General features: G+C 44.4%; 1 protein-coding gene across 1 annotated transcript in view; it reads left to right on the top strand.

Annotated features, from left to right (window-relative positions):
- The first annotated feature begins 5,272 nt into the window (after positions 1 to 5,272).
- NSG2 (neuronal vesicle trafficking associated 2) overlaps positions 5,273 to 25,708 on the top strand; it is a 75,416-nt gene continuing 54,980 nt past the window's right edge. Inside the window, exon 1 of the mRNA XM_056856313.1 lies at positions 5,273 to 5,408. Within this exon, the coding sequence (XP_056712291.1) occupies positions 5,280 to 5,408 (129 nt within the window). The 5' untranslated portion in view covers positions 5,273 to 5,279. The remainder of the gene's footprint in view (positions 5,409 to 25,708) is intronic.

Genomic DNA, 25,708 nt, shown 5'->3' with positions numbered 1-25,708 from the left:
GGAGACCTCTTGATATTACAACTGATCTCCATCCCATAGAGATCAGTTCCCCTAGAGAAAATGGCCGCTTTGGCATTGAAGTCCCTCCCCTCCCCAAACCCCACCCTCCTCAGTCTCTGCCCTAAAAACCTCCCGCCAGTGGCAAAGAGAGACCTGGCAACTCTATTTAGCTCTGACTTCCGAAGTGCTAGCTAACTTTTTGGTTTTGCCTCACAATGTATACTTAGGCACCATGCTGGATGGGATGGCTGTTTTGTCCTGAAGCCAAGAGTGTTTCCTATCTGATCTTAAGCATGATTAAGATCTCTCTTATTTTTTCCATTATCACATATCTCAAGCAAGCAGATATAATAGTGGTAAAAAAATAAAGGTTACTCCTTGCTTTACTCACAGCCCATTCCTAGAAGTGGCTATTTAAAAATGGATTCAAGCCCTAAAATTCAGACTTGCAAGTCACCGGGGTAGGACTTGAACCAAGACGCCTCCTCGTCCTGGGTCTGGCAACCTACAACTCCACCACAGAGCCAACAGCTACAGCTTGAATAACAAAGATGCCTCCTGAGCTGCAGTTTCCTCTCCTGTTTTGGGATCAGTTGACCTGGTCTCTGCAGGGGATCCAAGGAGTCAACCTTAGCCCCTTATAAAGCCTGCGGTTGCAAGCTGATCTGTCCATCTTGTTGGCCTGTGAGGACCTACCTCAGACTAAAGCAGGTGCTTTTGCTGACCAAGCTTGCCCAGATTCCTGCAACTTGACTGTCTGCCCTGGGTTACACTTCCCTGACTTTGATCTTTTCTGTTTGGACTGCTTATTTATACTTCAGCCCTCAGACTGACCCCAGTCCCATTTCTTGCCTATGGCCCATGTACCAGGGCCCTTGGACATCTGATCCCCAGCCTAGCCTTCACTCTGTTTCATGCCACTAATCCTACACCTGGAGATGCTCCAGACATCTGACAAGATAAAAGTACCTGAGAACAGCTGTTGAAAATACAGGTGTTTGTGTTCCCAACAATAATCAGAAGACTCTGGGAGGCTCTGTTCAGAGGTTCTTAAATAGTTAAAACAAAGAAATCACAATTGCTCATCAGGTGTTTCTGGTATTGGTTCTAGGCTATAAGGCCTAGATAGCACACCTCCTCCCTACTGCCTGAAGATAATATCCTTCAACATAAGCCAGTTCATCTCAGCCTATGCTTCTCCCTTAGCTATGCCAGGCCAGTCCCCTCTCCTCCAAAACAAACAAATCATCTGGTTGGGTAGAAGTCAAACTGCCAGCTCCTATACATGGCTGAGTTTGCTCTGCTAAGCCTTTTCCAGATTGTGTGTTTTGAGAATGGCTGTCGGAGGGCCATTGCACATAGCAACCAAGCCAGGTCTGCCATGATGTATATGTTCAACAGGGAGCCACAGTAGGGTTGCCAGGTCCCTCTTCACCATCGGCGGGAGGTTTTTTGGGGTGGAGCCTGATGAGGGCGGGGTTTGGGAGGGGAGGGAATTTAATGCCATAGAGTTCAATTGCCAAAGCGGCCATTTTCTCCAGGTGAACTGATCTCTATTGGCTGGAGATCAGTTGAATTAGCAGGAGATATTCAGCTAGTACCTGGAGGTTGACAACCCTAAGCCACAGTCAGTCCCAGATCTCTAGATGATACGTGTGTACTCAAACACCTGTCTGTCACATTTTACATTTCTAGGTACATACTTTACAGAAAATCTTAGTTGTATGCCTCAAAAATATAATGTGTGCAAAGGACCTAAGAGGAAGAAAGCAAACGTAGGAAATGTTCACAAGTACAGCTTAAGTTGGCTTTCCTTTGCAGCTGCGTCATGTGACTTATGAAGCACACATCTGCAAAATGTACATTCTATTTTCCTTCCGTATTAGGTCATACGTTAACACTCACACATGGGGCTCACAGCATGATAGAACCACCTGTCAGTCAGTGTCATGTGTGAAGACATCCTCAATCAGTCTGTCACTATTATGGGACTCTGTGATGCTAAATGGGAGGAGAAAACTTTGCTTCCCACCCACAAGTAGGAAAGGCTCTCTTATTGATTCTCCCCACTCAAGGAAACAGGTAAGTGAATCAACCCCCCAAACCCAGATTAGTAGTTAAAGGACACTACTAGCAGCCCTTCTGGAACATTCATTGCTCTGCTTGGGGTTGAAATTGACATGCAAGGCAGCGAAATAGACAAATAGCTAGAAAGAGTGATCAAGGAGTAATAAATTTAGTCCTTGACATCTTTATGTCTGTGGCACTGGATATGTTATTGACTTTTCTGCTAGGAGTCAGGCAAGAGGCTCTTATCTTATTTCACAGGCAAACCAACCTTCTGTGGGGAATCTTCCACTCTGATCCAGAGTATGTTTACTAGAAAGTAAGTCCTACTTAATTCAATGGGAATTTCCTTGTAGGTGTGCCAAGGATTATATAAGTATTTATCTTGTACTGCAGAAACTAAGCACATTCTTCAGAAGCTAGATGCTATATTTCTTTCTTAAAACATGCTACATGCTTTCCATTGGATATTATCTTCTTTTTCTTCTTAAAATTCATCTCTGACTTCCTTGAAGATCCAGAGCAGATGAGAGAAAGATATAAAAGTATCACTCTTCACCACTTTAGCACCTCACCCTGCCCAACTTGAAGTTGCCATTTTTCCTTCCTAGAAAACGATACCAGCTCTGCACAGAACTACATAGTCTGTTCAAGTCTGCCAAGGCCATTTCACACAGGATGCAAACAAGAGGCATTTATGATCTGGCTGTGAAATATACTTTACCCTCCCCCCTTTTACATCCAGCCTAATGAAGAGCTCTAGAGAACTGGAAAGCCTGCACATTGTTTTGTATTATTGAGGTTGGTCCAAAATAATACTAAAAAAACGAATTAATGTTTAGGGCTGTTTAGCTTGGAAAGAAGGACGTTAAGGGGAGACATGATAGAGGTCTATAAAATAATGCATAGTATGGAGAGAGTGGACATGGAGAAGATTTTCTCCCTCTCTCATAATACTAGAATGTGGGGTCATTTGCTGAAGCTGGAGGGTGAGAGATTCAAACAGACAAAAGGAAGTATTTCTTCACATAGCACATAGTTAAACAGTGGAACTCCCTGCCCCAGGATGTGGTTGTGGCTACCAACTTGGAAGGCTTGAAGAGGGGAGTGGACATGTTCATGGAAGAGATGGCTATTCATGGCTTCTAGTAAAAAGGAATAATAGTCATGATGCATACCTATCCTCTCCAGGATCAGAGAAGCATGCCACTTATATTAGGTGCTGTGTGAAATGGCCTTGGCAATTATATTAAGTTGGTAGCCATAACCACATCCTGGGGCAGGGAGTTCCACAACTTGCAGTAATCTTGCTTGTGGACTTCCTAGAGGTTGTCCACTGTGTGAGCAGACTGCTGGACCCGATGGACCTTGCTGTGATCCAGCACGGTTTTTCTTATGTTCTTAATTATATGGCGCTTTTTTGGGTGTGTGTGTGTGTGTGGATTTTTCTTTGGACCAGTGCTGCTACCTGCAGCCTGCGAGCTCTTGATGGAAATTCCTGCCTAGGGTTCCTTTGTGATAAATCACAGTGGGTAGCAGTGGGTAGACTCTTCTGCATATCACACCTAATCCCATCAAGCCTGCTATTGACATTTACATACTGTTCCTCTACTTAAAGACCGATGGAGTCACATTCTAGCTGTATCTGAAGGAGTGAGCTGCGGCTCACAAGAGCTCACACCCTACCAGAAAATATGTTTGTGAGTCTTTAAGGTGCTACTGGACTCTGGCCCTTTTTGACTTTGCGATAAAGTCTGCCTTGTGGTACGTGGCCCTCTCCACTTGCTCAAGAAGCGCCGTTTGTCAATGCCATCACAAGCACGAGAAGACGACGAGCGGGTAGAAGCGCCGGTGACGCTGCTGGAGACCCGCCGCCAACGCTGGAAGGGGGGACCGCGCCTGTCGTTCCCGGCGCGGCCTGCAGGTGGGGCCGCGAGTTCAGCGCCTCGCCCTCTCTGGCGAGCCTGTCTGCGGCCATACGCTGCGACAGCAGGGGGTGCCAGATCCCGCGCAGAAGCCGCCGCCCCAGTTTGGGAGGGTTCGCGTGCCGCAGCCTCGAGCGGCTCTCTGCACCCGGCTCCTGATTTCCTTCTCGGCAGCGGTCGCAATCAGCCGGCGGAGGAGAGGAGCGCTGTCCGTTCAGCACCACCCGCCGGGCTCAACAACAAAAAACAGACACGGCAAAACCCCCCCATCCCTTTTAGCACAACCCGGCCTGAGTCTCTTCAGTGCGTGGTGTGTCCCGCAGTAAGTACCCGGTGGGAAACGGAGGGGTGGGGGCTTTGAGTGGGCGTTTGGTGGGTCTGATTATGATGCTTGCTGGTGGTTGTGCACCCCCCCCCTCTTTCCCCGGGCGCAGATTTATAAGGAGTCAGAAACAATGGCGAAGGGAAAGGCCTCTTTAGTGTCTGCTTTTGTTGTGATTCTTAAAAACAAAGGCCATTTATGCCTGGGAGGTTTTTGCCTTGGATTCGCCGCTCTCTAGAGGCACATCCCCCCCCCCCATCTGACTTCTCAAAACTCTGCATGGGGGCTTCTTGTGGAGTTTTAAGCATTCGGGTGGGGGAAATGTGCCTCTAGAGAGCGGCAAACCCGAGGCGAAACCTCCCGTGCATAAATGGCCAAAGAGTCTTCGAGTTCAGTAATAGCCATTCTTTCATAGCAGACCTTAGCAGATGCCTAAGACCAAGGGGCTGCTAAATGACAATTCTCATGAACGCTACACTGCAAGAGGTGAATACTGTAGTTACAATTTTTGTAAAAACAACAACAACAACAAAAAAAAAACATCCCAACCCTGGGCCAAAACCACTCCTTGTACAAGTCTGTTGGTTTCCATGGATTTGCAACAAAGCCCCAGGGTGGGGGTTGGGCATTTTGTTTCTGTGACATGATCTCGATTTCTCGTTTTATATGATTTTTTTAAAAAAGGTGCTTGATTCAAACACTTTTGGAGAATAGGTCAAGGAGCATGCTTGATGTTTTATTATTATTTTTTAAAATGGTGCCTGGAATTTAAGTTGCTACAAAATGTGAGATGCCTAATCTCTACCAATCTAGCAGGGACTTGCAAATGGGAAGGGAGGCATGTTATGCAGGGCAGACTGGGGCATTTGTTGTGAGTCAGCCTCTGCTTCTTGATTGCTAGTCTTTCCCCCCTCTCACCTCTGGTCCTCTCGATGTGTTTCAGGTCTGGGAAGTGAGGTCTAAGGATGGTGAAACTGGGGAGCAATTTGAATGACAAGAACAAGCAGCAGCCGTCCAATGAGGACGGTTTTCAGACAGTTCCTTTGATAACACCCTTGGAAGTAAATCACCTGCAGTTCCCAGCTCCGGAAAAGGTAAATGGAAATAAAAACAAAAATAGGCAACAATGCTTTTCTACTGTGTTGTTCTGATGTCTTTCAGGGGCATTAAATACACACACAGAGCTATGGCTCCAGTTAAATGCAACCATATAAAAAGGGGGGTTGGCTTTTGCTGTGTGTGTGTGTATGTGTTTTAAAACATGGCAGACCTGCACATAATACTTGGAAAACAGTTCCAGAGAGGTCTGCCTAATGGTCTAACATTCACTAATATTTAGTTGGGAACAAATTCAGTTGTACCTGAACCACTTAAAAAATCATTTTGTGCATCATTGTCTTTTGTATGTGCACGGTGATGATGATGATTAGGGTATTTTACTTTACAGTCTTCAAAATCATGTTTTGGTTTTAGAACTGCTATCCAGGTTGGTCATCCGGTATCAAATTGCCCTTCTATGGATGAGCAGAACAATTGAATTCTTCTGTATGGCAAAGGAACATTCCCTGCTTTCATTTTTTAATTTTTTCCCCCAGTTATCTCATGGGAGGAACTAGCTTTTGTAGAACTTCCAATCAAAGCCCTCTGATTTCGAGTGGCATGCTCAAAAGTGGGTGTCATTGATTGGTTACTCATTGATCTGTTATCTTTATATAGCCTATTGTCTATTCCATACACTCCATTGACATCAATACTGTCACTAGGAGAGATAATGTGGTGTCATGGACACATCTCACCATAAGATTGTGTGCCCAGAAACAATTATGTGATGTAAATCCTTATGAAAAAGGTGATTTACTGCAGTACTGCATCTCTGTATTCTAATGAGGTACAGAAGGTATCTCTCCCATGAGGTAACAGCAACTATATACTCAGTTCTTGAATTGCATATACAATAAATGTGTACAAAACATATGGATACTGTGTGGGCAGTATAATGCTCATATTTTGAATAGGGAAATTATACAAATTGAAGGGGCTCCATTAGTTCACCTCAGTAGATTCAGCCTCATGGCAAGACAGTAGAACCCGTCTCTCCAGGACACCAGTATCAGCAAATGTAGAAGAATTCCATTCAAATGAATTGGGGATGCAGAAAGTGAGGGACAGCTTAGAGCCATAAAAGGCAGCAAAGGCAAGCCTGCTTACCTGTCTATCTGGCTGCCAGGAAGCCTAGTTTCCAAAGATTTCTCAGAAGCAAAGGAGGCACAATGTGTAAGCTGAGTTTCCTGGTGACATTTCTGGAAATAGGTCTGATGTTGGGATTTTACAGACTTCAAACTTATTTTGTTCCCTTTTGTTTTTAAATCAGAAAGGCATGTTTCCTAAATGTTTTTTTTAGTTCAGTTTTTTCTTCTAGTGTATTGGCAAACAGCTCATAAAATAAGATGGTACATCTCTCTCTCCCCCCCCAACAGTGTACATACACACAGACATAAGACTCACACTACTTTCCCCAGAATACCAGACTTAAAAAACAAACATCTGAGTGCATTTTTATCCCACCATTCCACAAAGGGACTCAGGGCTGCACACAGAATTGTTTCCTCCTCCATTTCATCCCCCCTACCCATGAGGTAGGCTGTGCTGCCAGAGCCTTTTTTCTAAATGAAAACAGTCGATCTGAATTCTGGAACCCAGAGATATCTTAAAGTTAAACAAAGCCATTGTAAGTTTCGTAGGAAAGGGCTTGTTTCATCAGAGTAGTCTTTTGTCTACAAAAGTTCATTCCATAGTCTATCTCTAGCAATTCTGAGCAAGCTTAACTGCTTACTGATAGTTAGGAGTGGTCCATGCAGAGTATATGCTTGCATGCAGAAAGCCCCCAGGTTCAATCTCAACAGGTAGTAGATGATTTGAAAGAGCTTGGCCTGTGACCCTGGAGAGCTGCTGCCAGTCAGAGTAGACAATACAGACCTTGACAGACGAATGGCTTGTCTCAGTGTAAAGCAGCTTCATGTGTCCATGTGACCTAGCATTGCAAATGATAAAATCTAATCCTAAGAATGCTTTCCTGGGAATAAGCCCTATTAAATAAAATGGGGAGAACCAGCATGGTGCAGTGGTTAAGGTATCAGACTAAGACCTGGGAAACCCAGGTTCAGATCCCCATTCCTGCCATGAAAGCTTGCTGTGTGTTTTTGGGCCAGTCACACACTCTCAGCCTTGATCCTGGCTAGTATTTGGATGGGAGATCTCCAAGCAATATAAGGGTTGTGATGTGGAGGCAGGCAATGGCAAACCACCTCTGAATGTCTCTTGCCTTGAAAACCCTATGGGGTTGCCATAAGTCAGCTGTGACTTGACAGCAAAAATAAATAAATAGATAAAATGGGACTTTCTTCTGAGTAGACCTGTTTAGGATTGCTCCCTTAGACTTGCCATCTGCTCCAAGTTGTGTAGGATCTTAGGCCATGCAGGCAAGGAAATAAGCAAGTCCATGAACAAAGCTGTAAGGCCAGCTTGGAATCCAGGAGCTGAACTGGTATCTAGGGAACTAATTTCCTACGGACTCCTTTTTATCTTGCAGCTCAGTTGAGAGATGTTGTGCACCTCTTTGGGGATTAATGAGTGTGAAGGAAATCAAAGTCATAATTCACCAATGGAAGGCCAAAATAAGCTTTGTAGCCAGGCGAGTGTTATATTTTCTCAGGATGATCTTGTGTAGATTCCTATGATACTCCACCATGAATTCACAAGAGAATAACGGACACATATCGACAAACACTAAAAAAATCTAAACTGTCAGCAACCAATGGGGGAGGATTTCAATTTTCCTGGACACTCAGTGACAAAGCTTTTAGTATTTTAGTAGAAAAGATTCAAAGGGAGACTCCTTTGAGAAGCTACTGAATCAGAATCATACATAGATTTGGTACTATCACTTGGACTCAACAGGAACTAAGGGTAGTCATTTCACTGCAAAAAATAATGGTTCCTCCTTACAGGTTTGGGCACACAATGCAGATGTGTCCTGCTATGCCAACAGCTGGGGGGGTGGCCCACACCCATGGTGCAGTGATTCTTTATTCTTTTGACTGGATCTTGTTGTTACCTGTGCTCTGCAATGCAATGTAACCCACCTGCTTCTGGGAAAGTAGGTCTTCTAACCTCTCTTTGTAATATCCACCCCCTCCGTTGTTTGTTGCTCAGATTGTAAAGCTCTCTGTCAACTGAGTTTAACCCTTCAGACATCTGATGAAGTGGACTACAGCTGCCCAAAAACCTATGCCATAATAAACTTGTTAGTCTTCAAGATGCCATAAGACTCTTTGGTTTTTTGGCTGCAATATCCTTACATTGCTACCCCCTCTGGAATTTGCCTTGCAAAAGGGTCAGATTCTGATTTGGCTCCTGACAGGGTCTAACTACATATTATACAGTCCTTGTATCAAGTCTGGGTCTACCATGATGACTTTCAATCCCATGTAACTTGTGAGGTCCCCACTGGGAACTCAGTTTCCAGGTGCATGCCCCCCCCCCATTTGTGCTGGGACCACTGAGCTTAAGGAGAGGGGGCTCAAGTTTTCCTCCCCACACTGATTTCCTGACTGCAAAGCCCCACAGTTGTTCTGGTTTTCTTGTTAAGGAAACTTGTGTGTACACATGGAACCCCCAACAGGGCAAATCGTGCCCCCAGGACCATTTCAGGTGAGGCATAAGATCTTCTCCCCATTTGTCATGGTTCAAATTGGAGGGCTCGTGCACACCTAGAATTTGAGTCCCCAGTGGGGAACTTACATGCTCATCTAATTGAAAGTCCTTGTGGTAGACTCACAGACTTTGTAACATGTAGTCAGATCCTAAATTGGGACATGGAAGGTGTAAAACCAAGGGTTCTGTGAACAGACTCTACTGGCAGCGTGTGGAGACTGAGGGGAGTTATTCATATTTGAGGAGGACCAGAGTTGGACTGCATCTAAGTCCTGCTCATATGAATAGTCTGGACCAAGTGGTTGTTCAGAGACATACACTTTCAATCCTGGTAGATGCTTTAGAAAGATATCTCATGACTTTTTAAGGAGACCTCAGTGGCTCTGCTTCAGGATCAGGCCAGCACATACAGGTTGTTAAAAGTATCAACAAGCGAAATATTGTAGAAGAATGCTTTGGATATTTCTGATAGACAGTATAATTGACAGTTGCATTCCAAAACAATTAAAAAAAACACCTTTGGCCCCATTCTAACAATTCTTTGAGAGCACCAGCATAGATTACATCTTCTTATAAGCGCATTCCCCATTCCCTTTCACAGGGCTGGGGAGCAGGTTTGTATATTCGGAGGGTCATGGAGCTGACTTATCAGTTGCAATGAATGGAGTGCTCCACTGCTTGAAAATGGAAGAAAAAAAATACCTATTGCCTGATCACCGAATATGAAAACATTCAAGAAAAAGAATATTAAAAAAGCCAAAGTGCTCAAAAACAATATGGTCTTACTCTACTCAGCTTGCCCCTCCCCTTTTTTGTGTGAAGGGAATACATTCCGTTTCCTTTGGCGGGGGAGGATTATGTTCCACTCTTCTAAAAATAGATATACAAGGCGAATTACAACACCATTTAAAACATAATAGAAAATCAAACCATGCGAGAAAACAAACAAGAAATTGTCATAAAGAACACCTCACAAACAAAAAAGATGGAAGACAGTCAATAACACCCATATCCTCCAAACATTTATCCTGTAGTTCTAGCCTTGCACCAGAAGGTTCATATATGATGCACTCAGAGGCAAGTGAGAGCCATTGTTGTTAGTGGTTAAAGTGTTGGACCTGGGAGGCGCCTCTCTGTCATAGCAACTGGGTGACCACGGGTCAGTCATACTTTGTCAGCCTAACTTACCAGCATGGTGTAGTAGTTAAGAGCGGTGGACTCTAATCTGGAGAACCAGGTTTGATTCCCCACTCCACATGAGCAGCAGACTCTAATCTGGTGAAGTGGGTTGGTTTCCCCACTCCTACACACAAAGCCAGCTGGGTGACCTTGGGCTAGTCATGGCTCTTAAGAGCTCTCTCAGCCCCACCTACCTCACAGGGTGCCTGTTCTGGGGAGGGGAAGGGAAGGCGATTTTAATCTGCTTTGAGCCTCCTCAAAGGTAGAGAAAAATGGGGTATAGAAGCCAACTCTTCTTCTACCTCACAGGGTTGTTGTGAGGATTAAATGGAGGAAGGGAGAGCAACTTACACTACCGTGAACTCCTGAGGAAGGGTGGGACAAAAATGTACTAACTAATGTTAAATAATACTACGGAGGGAGTCATTATCAGTCACTGATCACCCTAACTGTGTTAAAACTAGATTGTGGAAATGTATTCTTTTATTTACGTTAGATGTAGCCCGTCTTTCTCAATGAGACTCGAGACAGATTACAAAATATAAAAACAGTGCAATCAGACAGCACAAGACATTCAGTAAATAGTTCAATAGGACTAGGATTACAAAATTAGAAGACAATGCAGGAAAAAATCAATCCAAGACATGTCATACCATAAATGATACCGAAAATGGATTACTGATGTGAAAGACAATGCATTAATACTGGTCCAGGGTAATCCTTATCTCCGTTGCATGTGGAAATGCCAGAGTTAGTTTGGAAGCACATACATTTGTTTTGTGCAGAGTGATAGATGGCATACCTTGCCTAAGAGAAAGATCCTGAACAAGACTGTATTAATTCACTAATAGTGCCATCCTAAACAGTATTACACCTAGAGTTGCTAGGTCCCTCTTTGCCACTGGTGGGAGGTTTTTGGGGTGGAGTCTGAGGAGGGTGGGGTTTTGGGAGGGGAGGGACTTCAATGCCATAGAGCCCAATTGCCAAGCAGCCATTTGCTCCTCGTGAACTGATCTTTATCAGCTGGTGATTAATTGTAATAGCAGGAGATCTCCAGCTAGTACCTGGAGGTTGGCAACCCTAATTACACCCTTCTAAGCCTGTTGGCCTCAGTTGGTTTAGACGGGCGTAACTCTATTTAGGATTGTGCTGCAAGGCTTTATTTAAAAAGGGTTCAGCTGAGTTTATCTTTCTCGTCGATCTGCATTTAATCAACCTATTTGTACCAACAATATTTGTCCCCCCATTGATGCCTTACTAAGGAAGGATTGGAAATGTGATACAGGAGCTCATTCTTTATTAACTCAGGCTTTAGGCAGAGAGATCTCAAACATACCTATTATGAATTGTGGCTTCGATGCCTTCAAAATTCCAGATTCTATTTATTCGGGTTCCTGGATGCCTGACTGTGAAAATCTTGGCCATTCGGTTTTCCTGGCAAGTCATTTCACCCGCACCGTCTCTGAAAAGCTAGCTTTTGAAAATGCTCAGTGCTTTAGAAGGATAAAAATGTACAGCGAAGAAACAGGGTATTCCCCCCCCACACACACATGTAGAAAGGAGAGCAACTCGCAGATTAGATAACAGAAGGATTGCCCCTGACAGTACTTGTCTAGAGGACTCTGATGGGGAAGATCCCATCTCCTCTTTCTGACCTTTGGCTCGTGGCATTCTGAACGGGGTGGGTTGTGCTCCGAAGGAATTTGGGGCTCCAAATTGGCCATGACATCATCTGACCGTGCTGTCAGTCTAGCATAGCCCTTTTGCCAGGGCGTCTCTGCTGTGTTTGCTACAAAAGAATTCAGTGGCTTTTATCTCTGGCTTTCTAATCCCTAGAACTAGAAGAGCTACGGTAGCTAAAATGTGAGCAATAATGTCAGACAATGGAGGAAGCCAAAGCAGGGGTTCCAGTTGTTAATAGGATGCCCTCTTGCCCATTGTCACTCTAACCAGGCTGCTGCCCTATAGACCCCCTGCCTGCAACCTTCCTTCCTTCCTTCTTTTCAGTCCTTGCCAAATCATTCCCCATGTGTAGAAAAACTAGCACTTGAAAACAGAACAAATCACATCAAAAACAATAAGCAGATATATGCTTATTTGTTTGATCTGCACAGTTTGTGCAGATCAAACACAGACTATGCAGAAGCTTCCTTTTAAACACTGTGATGAAGGCTTGCTTTGCTTACTCCGCCCTCATTGGTAACTGAGCTATCTTTGGTCGACATTTTGTGAGCAGTTTTATGTGAACAATAATGGGGTAGCTGCTGCTGAAGGAATGAAGAAAATAAGAGAAAACATGGAGCGTGAATGGGGGATAAGGGAAGGAAGGAACATGAGAGAAACACCAAACTATTTTTATATGTCAGCAGCCTTTTCTTTTTCTTGTCAGTTTTCCCCTACAAAAACTATGCTTTTAAAATAGTTCTTCATGAGGCGTTACAACCTGACTCTCCACCCTGGCAATGTGAATACTTTGTAAGCTTTCCTTTAGAAAAAAAATCCATCCCATTGTCTCAGGCTATCAGGCTATTGTAAATGTTTGCCATAAATTGGGTTGAACATTATCCCTTGGGCATTTTTGAATGTGGATTTTAGCATATGAATTCATCTCACATGCTGTCATAATGGAGATGCTTTTTTCTTTATGAAATCATCCCAATCCTGAGAGCATTTTCTTTCTCTCAGCTGTCTTCAAGTATTTTGTGATTAAACCCAGTGGCTACTTGATGCCTTTTGATACAGGCTGCAATCCTAAAGATACATACTTGGGAAATAATTTACAACCAAATCAATGGAACTGCTTCTGCAGTAAGAGGTACAATCTAGCCTAGCAGTTTAAAACCCCACTGATTTCAACTGGGAATATTTAAACACATGGGATTTATTTATTTGCTTCATTTCTACTCTACCTGTCTTCCCGTGGGGACCAAAAGTAGCACCTTAAAGACTAACAAAATTTCTGGCAGGGTATGAGCTTTTGTGAGTCACAGTTCACTTCTTCAGATTCTTCTTCAGATGCTTCATTCTCCATGGCAGAATGGGAATTTAAATCTGGGTCTTCCAGATCCTGGTCCAACAGTCTAACTGTTACTTCATACTGGCTCACAGTGTGCTTTAAAAGGGCTTTGATTGAATCTTGCCCACTAGGGTTGCCAACCTCCAGGTAGTAGCTGGAGATCTCCCGCAGTTACAACTGATCTCCAGTTGACAGAAATCAGTTCACCTGGGCAAAATGTCCACTTTGTGAATAGGACTCTATGGCATTGAAATCCCCTCCCCTCCCCAAACCCTGCCCTCCTCAGGTTCCACCCCCAAAATCTCCAGAGATTTTCCAACCTGTAGCTGGCAACCCTATTAGCCCATGGTTAGGAGTGAGCTGCTAGAGAGGGAAAAATACAAAGCAGAATCTACCAATAACACCCCAGTGGTGCTTTATGGATTTTTGAGGAGTCGTGAATGAAAATGCTTGGTGAATTATGCTTTGTGGTACGTTATAATGGAGAATGATTGCTGGTGCTTTGGTAACTTTATAGAAGCAAGTAAAATACGGTCTAAGTAATGAGCCATTCACAGCTAAAGTGGAGGATGGAGGCTCCATCTGTGGAGAATGTACATTGATGCAAGGCTTGCATGGTGTACTGAAAGAGAAAGCAACCATGTTAACCCTCAAGTACTGTGCATGCATCTTTTATTCACCACAATGTAAATTCATGTGAGAAACACATTCTTGATCTGAGGACGTGTAGCCGAAGCATGAAGAATTGAGGAAAGCATAACCAGTGACAATGCCCAAACTCACTGTGAAGTAACAAGAATTATTCAAACGTTTGAAAAGCTGAGAATGACATAAAGAATTATTTTAATGGCCCATCTAGGTGTGCAACAGAAGAATGAGTTAGTAGAGCCCTGAAACCGGAGAGGGGGCTGTACTACCACTTCAGGATAGCAGGAGATGCTATTTTTGATGCTAAAAAACAAAACAAAACAACCCCCAACCTCTGGAAGTAGAAAGCTAGCACATCAGGGAGAAAGGATTCTAGCACAGTCTTCCCTCTGCTCTGGTGATTGTCTACTTGTAGAGAGGCTACTTTTTAAACATAGGGGAGCATTCAGTAATGCAATTTGAGAGAACAATTTTTGAACTTATTACCACATGGTTCACCTGCATGTATTATATATTGAGTGTGAGAAGAGAAATTTCTGTTTGCATAATAAAAATGTGTAAAGTCAAGAAAAAAATCACATTCTCAGATGTACTCTGTCCTTGAGGGGAGTTTTAAAAATGCTTGCCAGATGCAGAAAGTTCTCTGTACATGTTCAGAGGTATTGGGTCTTGAAAGCCATTGTTTAAATAAGAGTTGCCTCTATTGGAAAAGGAGATTCGCCCCCGTTCATAGTCATATGTACTTTCTTGTTATTTCTTTAAAATAAAAAACCCCACACAGTTCCTCATGAGGAAATCATTCTGCACATGCCCAGAAGCATCTAGTGTCACCCAGACAGCTTTATGGCAAGCAGGGATTTGGATTCATGTCTCTGCAGTCCTACCATGGTATTATAACCTCTATACCACACTTGCTATCTAACAATGAAACCTCATGCAGAGTTCCTCTCATCTAAGACCATTGATTTGAGTAGCTTTATTGGATCACGGCACAAAACAGCAAATTAAACCCAGAGAAGTACAAAATAAATGTTGTTTGTAAAAGCAAAAAAGAGGGGGGAAGAGAGAGAGAAAAGTCTTATCCCAGTTACATATAAATGATGATTGCTAATAAATTAGCTGTTCCCACTCAAAAATAGTTCTTAAATAAATCACTGAATGTATTAGCTCAATGTGTTGAAGCCATCAAAGGCTCTAACAGGTTGCTTGGGACAACTGCAAAAATGACTAAAAAAAAAATACAAAATACAGAAGTAGTGGTGCACACACAATGTGAGAACCTGGAAGAGCCATCTGGTTTAAAGAGGAGATAAGAGATGGGAAGAGTTGTGTGAGTCACCTTGAGGCAAATATTATTTGCAAACAGCCTCCTTATGCAACACCACACAAATGCTAGAAGAGAGGCTGGTGCAATTGACACATGACAGGTATAAAAATGATGAGGTAAAGTTGTACTTCATGTCATGATCGGATGGCATTCATGACCTAAGCATAGGAGGCAGCCAATAGGACACTGAGTGGGGTTGGGGCTGCCGAGAGCCACCACAGGGTCCCAAACAATCTTTCTCTTTAAGGTCATCTAAACCTCATAAGAAAACACATCATTTTACTTGCTGCTAGATGAATAGGCTAACATTAGGTTGTCTCTATTTGCTCTTTACATTCCACCCGTAATCTATTCCTCACATTTACACCTCACCCTTCTCCCAAGGATCTCAGAAGAGAGTGCCTAGTCTCCCCCATTTTCTTTTCACAACAACTCTGTGAGGCAGGTAGGGTTGTCAACCTCCAGGTGGTGGTTGAAGATCTCCTGGGTTTACAGATAATCTCCAGGTGACAGTAGAGTTGTCAGATCCCTCTTAGCCACCAGGAGGAAGTTTTTGGGGAGGAGCCTGAGGAAGGCGGGGTTTAGGTAGGGGAGGGACTTAAATGCCATAGAACCCAATTGCCAAAGTGGCCATTTTCTCCAGGTGAACTGATCTTTATTGTTTGGAGATCAGTTGTAATAGCAGGAGATCTCCAGCTACTACCTGGAGGTTGGCAACCCTAGGTGACAGAGATCAGTTCACCTGGAGACAATGGCTGCTTTGGAAGGTGGACTCTTAGTATTATATCCCATTGAAGTCCCTCCTTCCCCAACCCCTGCCCTTCTCAGCCTCCACCTCCAAAATCTCTAGGTATTTCACAACCTGGAGCTGGCAACCCTAGAGGCAGGTTGAAGTGAAGGATAGAACAACTTGTCTACAATCAGACTTCCTAATTCCCTTCCTTTCAGTAAAAGAATCACAGAATTTATAGCAGCGTATCTGTGGCACCATGCCTGGCTTCCTGAGTGACCAGGGCCTCCAGAATTTTGTTCCACTAGTCTCTCCTCCTCTAGGAAGCCCTGGATGAGTGTGGAGGAGACTAGGCACATTCACAATGTTCAAGAGGTGGACATCCTTATGCATAAAGTGTCTTTTGTTTTTGAAAGCTCAACCAGAATCTTGGAGCAGGCAAGCAGCTTGGAATAGCTTGAACTGCAACAACCTCCAGGTAGTAGCTGGAGATCTCCTGCTATTACAACCTATCTCCAGCCGATAGTGATCAGTTCACCTGGAGAAAATGGCTGCTTTGGCATTTAGACTGTATGGCATTGAAATCCCTCCCCAAACCCTGCCCTCCTCCGGTTCTGCCCCAACCCGGTGCTGGCAATCCTATTTCTCACACATAGATCATGACATTCACAAAGCCTCTGGGTTAGGATTGCCAGGTCTCCCCAGCAATGGGTGGAGGATGGGAGGTAGGGTTGCCAGAACCAGGTTGGAAAACATCTAGAGATGTGGGGATGGGATCAGTTCACCTGGAGAAAATGGCCACTTTGAAAGGTGGACTCTAAGGCATTATATTCCATTGAAGTCCCTCCCCTCCCCATACCTCGCCCTCCTCAGCCTCCACTCCTAATATCTCCAGGTGTTTCCCAACCCAGAGCTGGCAACCCTACCTATAATTTCTGGATCTAGTTGCATAGGGCATGTTTGAATTAGGGTTTACAAGCCACAGCCAGCAACCCACAGGAGGAACGTTTTCGGGGGAGTTTGGCCTAGGGTTGCCAGGTCCCTCTTTGCCACCGGCAGAGATTTTTGGGGCGGAGCCTAATGAGGGCATGGTCTGGGGAGGGGAGGGACTTCAGTGCCATAGAGGCCAATCACCAAAGTGGCCATTTTTCTCCAGGTGAACTGATTGCTATCGGCTGGAGATCGGTTGTATTAGCAGGAGATCTCCTGCTACTACCTGGCAGTTGTACTCTATTTACATTGCTGTGTAAATAGAGTACAACCAACATTACAGCAGGCTGATTATTTGTCTTGCCACTACCTGGCAGTTGGCAACCCTAGTTTGGCCTGATGCAGCAGCATCATGACAGTGTGCTGACATCACTTTCAGGAAGTGATGTCTTTAGATGTTCTCGGATTTACATGAAATCTATGGTTTTCCCATAGTGTTTTTGTAAAACATTAGGCTTCCACATCTCACTTTGTGTTTTTTTTAACCTGAAGTGAGGCATGCTGGAGCAATGCCAGTGCGTGCTCCTCCCTCCACTTTCCTCTCCCCCTCCCCAGTGCCTGATGCTACAGCAGGCAATGAGACTGGATGCCAGGAGGCCTGCCGAGTTTGTATATAATGTCATTTGTGGAACAGAAAGACCTTTTTAAAAGTCATTTTTAAGTTTAGAAATGTTCCAAATGGCACAAAGTTGAATGTAGAAGCTGCAAACTCTAAAGTGGAAGTATTCTGTGACTAAATTAGTTGGTAGAATGCTATGAAAGGTAGAGTAGGGTTGCCTTAGGGTTGCCAGGTCCCTCTTCGCCACCAGCGGGAGGTTTTTGGGGTGGAGCCTGAGGAGGGCGGGGTTTGGAGAGGGGAGGGACTTCAATGCCATAGAGTCCAATTGCCAAAGCGGCCATTTTCTCCAGGCGAACTGATCTCTATCGGCTGGAGATCAGTTGTAATAGCAGGAGATCTCCAGCTAGTACCTGGAGGTTGGCAACCCTAGGTTGCCTACTCTGGGTTGGGGATTTCTTGGAGATGTGGGGGTAGAGCCTGGAGAGAGCGGAGTTTTGGGAGGGGAGGGACCTTAGCAGGTTATAATGCCATAGAGTTCAGCCTCTAAAACAGCCATTTTCTCCAGGGAAATTGAAACTGTAGTCTGGTGATCAGTTGTGATTCTGGGAGATCTCCAGAACCCACCTGTAAGTTGGCAACCCTAAGGAAGAGTGACGTTTACAGCCTGCAGACCAGGGATATCGTTGTTTTTTTAAAATGCTTCCTCTTGAAAGCCCATTGCAAGTAGAAAACTACTGCACCAGAGAGATATATTGTAGTCTAGCTCACTTCCTGCTATGCTCATGATGGGTAGCCATATGAGTCTGTCTGTAGCAGTAGAAAAGAGCAAGAGTCCAGTAGCACCTCAAAGACGAACAAAATTTCTGGCAGGGTATGAGCTTTTGTGAGTCACAGCTCACTTCTTCAGAGATCTGATATGCTGATTTTCTAATTGCACAGAACTTTTTTCTTTTAACATAAGAGGAACATTAAAAATGTATCCCTTCCCCCCCCAGCGATCTGAAGTAGTGTGAAGAATGTGTGATGGTCAATAGACCCATTTGTGGGGACCATTCCCTGAAATCAGTAGAGATTCAACCCCTTTAGCTGAATTAAAGGGACACATTAACAACTCTGAACCATAAGGCTGTGTGGTCAGTGAACATTTTTCAATTTTTCACTTTTTGTAGGCCTCAGCCTCCCGACTTTGAGGAAAGTCAGAAGTTTATTTGTTCCAGGTTCAGAATTAAAACCATATATTCCTCAGCCAGTCAATAATCAATCAGTGTTTTAGTTAAAACCTTTATTTAAAATCAATCTTATCATTCTTGAAATGATTAGATAAGTAATGAGCATCATTATACTGATTAAACTGGCATAGCTCATAGCAATTAAATAGGTACATGACATATTTACTCTACCTGAACTGAATGTTTTTTATTTATTATTTATTTAGGATATTTCTGTGTTGCCTCTCCAGAGTCCTGATTGAGGTAAATTATAATTGGAGAGCCAGCGTGGTGTAGTGGTTAAGAGCAGTGGATTGTACTCTGGAGAACTGGGTTCGATTCCCCGTTCTTCCACATGACGCCTGCTGGGTAGCCTTGGGCCAGTCTCGGTTCTCTCAGAACTCTCTCAGCCCACGCGGAGGCAGGCAACGGCAAACCACCTCCTAACATCTCTTGCCTTGAAAACCTTACAGGGTTGCCATAAGTCAGCTGTGATTTGACAGAACTTTCCACCACCAATTTAGGCAAAGACATGATTCTAATCCCTTGCCTTCACCTGCTGCCCCCTGCTACCCAGCAGTTGGCCAGCGGGGTGTGTGTGTGTGTGTGTGCAAAAATGGGGGGAGGGCACCAGCAGTGTCCCTATGGGTTGACATTACCTCCTATGCACATGGAAGTGATTTCAGCACATAACTGGTGATGCTGGGGATTCTCTGGCATTTGAGCAAAACTCTATGGTAAAACTATCATTTTGCTCAAATACTAGAGCATCCCCAGTGTTGCTGGCAATGTGCTGACATCACTTCCAGTACTTGCTAAATCCCCCTACCATCTCCTACCGGTGGCCAGGCGGGACCTGGGGACCCTAGTACAGGGTGAGCTATAATTATGTGAACCCCTATCAAATTAATGTTGTTTTCCCATTTACAAACAGTGGCAGTTATTCAAAGCGTGTACGTTTATGCATGTAGCCACATTTGTCAGGGATCACGTACACATTTGTACTTCACATTTCAGTAAATCTGGCTTTGGCTCATATTGAAGAGAGATGTGCCCAGCCTCTTTTCTTCCATAAGACTTTTTTTTTTTTGCCGTCAGTCTTTCCTGAGATCTCACTGTGATGAAGAATTCAACACACATTCAGCTTTTCCAGACATCATTCTTTATTAGACGGATAAGCGCTCCCCCACATACCAGCAGGAGAGTACAGCAATAATATATAAGGGACTAGAATTATTTTTCTAAAGATAGAGTTGTGGTATGAGAAACAGGAAGGCAGAGAGGTAGAGTGGAGCAATAATGAACTTGCAGCGACTGCACAGAGATTTGCAGGCTGGCAGTGATAATGTAGCCTAATACATAGGGTTGCCAACCTCCAGGTACTAGCTGGAGATCTCCTGCTATTACAACTGATCTCCAACTGACAGAGATCAGTTCACCTGGAGAAAATGGCTGCTTTGGCAATTGTACTCTACGGCATTGAAGTTCCTCCCCTCCCCAAAACCCTGCCCTCCTCAGGCTCCACCCCAAAAACCTCCCGCCGATGGCGAATCGGGACCTGGCAACCCTATTAATACAGTTCCTAACATCCTATAGTTTTTAACATGGATACAGCCACAGAAGGCTGAAAATCTGCATTGGGTGGATGAGAGTCAAGGAGAGGTCAAAGAGCATGATATGGCAGAGGAAGGGCTGATAAGATGAGGTTCAGGTATCCAGGAATGGTTTATTCACTTAGATGTGGCTTTTATGGCTTTAATTGTATATTATATTAAATTTTATATGTGTCTACATTTTATATATCGTTAGCTGCCCTGAGCCTGGCTTTGCCAGGAAAGGGTGGGGTAAAAAAACAGATCAAATAACTAAATAAATTTGCTTTTCAAAAAAAAAAGTCTCTCTTGAGGAGACGTTTAGAGGCGAGAGAGAGAGAAGAAGCTGTTTTGAGCATGGGGAGCAGCACAGCAGACAACATGGAATCGGAGAAGGAAACAGAGGGGAAGAACTTCATTTATTTATTAGATGTTTCAGTCACCGCTCACCCAGAGGGTCTCGTGGCAACTTACAACATTAAAAAGTATAAATACGTTAAAAGCAACATAAAAGCAGATAAGAAATATAAAATATGAACATTAAAACGTTAAAGTATTAAAATATGTGGCTAGCACCATACAAGTAACAAAACAACCCAAACATGTGGATTGCAATCCAAACGCCAACCAAAATTATTTGGTCTTGCGTGCCCTGTGGGAACTAAACAAGTCCAGCAGGGCACAGGTTTCATCTGCAAGTGAATTCCACAGGGTAGGGGGGTCACAACTGAGAAGGCCCTTCCCATGGTGACAACTAACCAAGCCATCTGGGGGCTGGGCACCAGCAAGAAGACCCTAGGGGATGATTACAGGGAGCGCAGGGGGGTTGTAATGGGAGAGGTGGTCCTGTAGGTATGAGTGTCACAGACCGATAAGGGCTTTAGAGGACCATTGCATGAGAAAGGGTATAAGGGAAGAAAGAGATGAGTGGAGAAGAGGGACCTGGCAACCCTACCTGCTATTACAACAGATCTCCAGCTGATAGAAATCAGTTCACCTGGAGAAAATGGCTGGCAATTGGACTCTATGGCATTGAAGTCCCTCCCCTCTCCAAACCCCACCCTCCTCAGGCTATGTCCCAAAAACCTTCAACCGGTGGCGAAAAGGGACCTGGCAACCCTAAGCACAAATGTTGTGTATGTTTCCCATGAATAATTAAATAATGAATAGTAACAACGCTGGTGATGGAGACCAAGTATCCCCAACTTTTCAAGTGAAAATGAACTGTTTGTAGTATTTCTTTCAGCTTCTGAGTGGAGAGTTGAATATATAGCCCATTACTGGATCCATCTTCCCCCAGCCTGCAGCCCATCTTGTAACAATTTAGCATTCAATTTAGCATTCAAGTTTCAAAGCTCTTCATCTCTTGTGCCATCTTGCTTTGGACTGGACTTTATTTTTGCCATTAAGTTGCAGCCAACCTATGGCAGCCCCATAGGGTTTTCAAGGCAAGAGACATTCAGAAGTGGCTTGCCATTGCCTGCCTCTGAGTAGCGACCCTGGTATTCCTTAGCGGCCTCCCATTAAAATACTAACCTGCGCTGACCTTCTTAGCTTCCAAGATTTGACAAAATTGGGTTAGCCTGGGGTATCTAGGTCAGAGCATGGACTGAACTACACATCCAGAAATGTAACATGGTGCATCACTTCCTGGATTGTACCACTTTGGACTGCAGGAGGAGGGTTGAAAGGTTAGATGCAGGCAGGCACAGGAAACCTAGAATGGCAGGGTCACCAAAGGTTGTTTTTTTTTAAAGGGTGACCAAGATTGGAGGATGCTTGAAAGTAAAGGCAAAGAAGCCAAAGAATGGGAGGAGACTGAATATGGAAGAGAGGGAGATGGGGAAATGAAATAAAGAACCAGGAAGGGTATGGAGTCAATGGAGCAGGCAGTGGTTTTGCAAGTGGGGAGAAGAAACAGTTTCGAATTATCAGTGCGGAGTAAATGTGGAAATACATTTAGGGGAGGAAAGAGAATGCTGGATGGAAATGTTTCTTGCCTAAACAAAATTTAATAGCTATAGTTGTATAGTATAGTAGAGATGTATAGTAGAAATTATGAAGATGCTTCTTGTGCTCAAGAACATAAGAAAAGCCATGCTGGATGAGACCAAGGTCCATCAAGTCTAGCAATCTGTTCGCACAGTGGCCAACCAGGTGCCTCTAGGAAGCCCACAAACAGGACAACTGCAGCAGCATTATCTCTTGCCTGTGTTATCTTAACTTGCTGGAGATAATAGGTATGCATAACAACTAATATCCATTTTTACCAGTAGCCATGAATAGCCCTCTCCTCGATGAACATGTCCACTCCCCTCTTAAAGCCTTCCAAGTGGGCAGCCATCACCACATCCTGGGGCAGGGAGTTCCACAATTTAACTATGCATTGTGTGAAAAAATACTTCCTTTTATCTGTTTTGAATCTCTCACCCTCCAGCTTCAGGAGATGACCCCGCATTCTAGTATTATGAGAGAGGGAGAAAAGCTTCTCCCTGTCCACTCTCTCCATACCCTGCATAACTTTATAGACCTGTATCATGTCTCCCCTTAACCACCTTCTTTCCAAGCTAAACAGCCCTAAGTGTTTTAACCACTTCTCATAGGGCAGTTGCTCTAGCCCCAGGATCATTTTGGTTGCTCTTTTCTGCACCTTCTCAAGCTCTGCAATATCCCTTTTTAGGTGTGGTGACCAGAACTGTACACAGTATTCCAAGTGTGGTCTCACCATAGATTTGTACAAGGGCAGTATGATAGCAGCAGATTTATTCTCTATTCCTTATCTAATTACGGCCAGCATGGAATTTGCCTTTTTCACAGCAGCTGCACACTGGGTTGACATCTTCATCGAGCTATCCACTATCACCCCAAGATACCTTTCTAAGTCCGTCTCTGCCAACACAGATCCCATCAGTGTATATGTGAAGTTGGGATTTTTTGCCCCAATATGCATCACTTTACACTTGCTCACATTGAATCTCATTTGCCATTTTAATGTCCATTCCTCCAGATTGAAGAGATCCTTTTGAAGCTCTTCACAGTCCAATTTTGTTTTAACCACCCTAAATAATTTTGTGTCATCTGCAAACCTGGACATCTTGCTGTTCACCCGCAATTCCAGGTCACTGATGAACACGTTGAAAAGCACCAGTCCCAGCACAGATCCCTGAGGGACCCCACTGCTCACTTCCCTCCATTGGGAGAACTGACCATTGATTCCTACTCTCTGCTTCCTATTTTTCAGCCAGCTCTCAATCCATAAGAGGACTTGTCCTCTTATCCCATGGCTGTGAAGTTTGCTTAGCAGTCTTTGGTGGGGGACTTTGTCAAAGGCCTTTTGGAAATCCAAATACACAATGTCCACAGGCTCAGTCTTGTCCAGATGATTATTGACACGTTCAAAAAACTCTAAAAGGTGAGTGAGACAGGATCTACCTTTATAGAAGCCATGTTGAGTTTTGCTCAGCAGACCTTGCCCTTCTATATACTTGACAATTCTATCTTTAATAATGCCTTCCATCAACTTACCTCCGGATCTCCGAAAGTGAGGAAGTCCAGGCGACCACCAGCTGGGCACTTACACTAGAGCCCAGTTCGATCACACCTGGGCAAATAGATGTCCTGCCTCCTCATGAACTCAATATGATGAGCATTGTACATGGATTTGGATGACTCAGGGTTTTGCCTCCTAAAAACCCAAGCATGAAAATCATCCTGGTGCACTCAGGGAATTCCCCGGCCATAAGCTTTGCAAGGCTACATAGGCCAAATCCAAACCTGGAAGCAATCATTCTACTTGGCAGGAACAACATGTTTTATTTATCAGTCTTTCCAATCCCAGGGACTCCTGCAGCGAATGCAACTTTCCATTATTAATAAGCCCAAGAAGCAGTATTTTAAAATTTCATGATCTGCACTTTTTGCACCAACCGACCTGCAATATATAATATACTTCTTGGTGGCAAAGTGGGAATCGCATCAGGGCTACATGTCCTTCCCTTGAATGAATAATTTAAAGGGTTCACAATGCCCAGTTATGTTAAGTATTATCAATCTCTTTGTGCAGAAGATAGAAAAGTTTATCAGTGTGCATAAAGTGCCAGGAAATGACACTGTGGTTCCCCGGGCGAAGAAATGATTTTGAATGAATTCAGGTTAGAATGCTGATTCTTGGTTTCATCCTGAGCATCAGGGAGGCCAGATGTTCCAGTGGTGCTATTTCCTGGATTGATGGCCCTTCTGGCATCCTCTACACTACACAGGATTGCCAAGCTCCAGGTGAGGCCTGGAGCTCTCCCTGAATTACAACTCATATCCAAACTAGAGACTGGTTCCCCGAAAGGAAATATCAGCTTCAGGGGGTGTAAGGTTGCCAGTAGGCTTTCCAGGTTCTCCCCTTCCCTTTGGTAAGAGGTTTTTGGGGCAGAGGTAAGGTGAGATCGTGTGCGCGTGGCAATGTGATCCCGTCAATTCCGGTTTACACCTGGAAGTGCCACTTTGCAAGGGGCCTTTACCACTCAAACTGGGAGTTTGAGGTAAAAGGCTTGCGATGTGGCACTTCTGGGTATAAACCAGAAGTGACATGGTGCCGCAGGCAGACGCGTGTGCACGCGTTGCCCGCCGACTCTCAGCTGGTTTGCGGGCAGCCATGTGGATCGGTGGGGGTTTGCCCGCCATCACCTGGCACTTGGCAACCCTAGTTGCCAGGCAGAGACTGGAAACCAGCCGGGGAGGGGGGGACTTGCCAGAGATGGGGGCCCTTGGTGGTGATGTGACAATATCTCTGGAGATGCACTGGTATCATTCCCTGTGCTCCCGTAAGTAGTGTTAGGATGTCACCAGGGATGTTCTGGCATTTGGGCAAAACTCTATGGTTTAACCGTAGAGTTTTGGCCAAATGCTAGAGCCTCCATGGCATCCCCTGGTGATGTGCTTATGTAACTTCTGGGCACATGGGGAGTGATATCAGTGCTGCCAACATTCCCCCCCCCAATTTCCTGCCATTTCCCCCGTGCTGGCCACTCCCAGTGGGGGAATCCCCACTCCCAGTGGGGGAATGGCAGCTCTAAGAGGGTTGGCTCTATGATATACAATAGAGTCTAGGAGAAACAGAAGTCCTAGAGTGACGTTATATCCCCAATGAGCTCCTTCCAGTATCTAAACTCTGCCCTTCCTAGACACAAGCCCCAAATCTCCACAAATTTCTCAGGAGAGAGTTGGCACCATAACACTACACTCTGAATCCTTAGGTGTGTCCCAATGCTTATATATTTCTGCCAAATGAGGTCAACGCATCTGAAAAAGTCACCTTTGTCTCCTGAAATTGTATGCACCAATAAAATGGTTAAGGTGGCTGCAGTAGCTTAATGTGGCTTCCCTTCTGGATTGTGTCAGGATTTTTTAAAAAAAGTTTCATGTTATGGTAATCTGTTTCA

The sequence above is a fragment of the Euleptes europaea genome, chromosome 1, assembly GCF_029931775.1.
Source record: "Euleptes europaea isolate rEulEur1 chromosome 1, rEulEur1.hap1, whole genome shotgun sequence".
NCBI classification, from domain to species: Eukaryota; Metazoa; Chordata; class Lepidosauria; order Squamata; family Sphaerodactylidae; genus Euleptes; species Euleptes europaea.
Note: the sequence above shows the minus strand (reverse complement) of the source record. Positions and strands in the feature narration are given on the sequence as shown.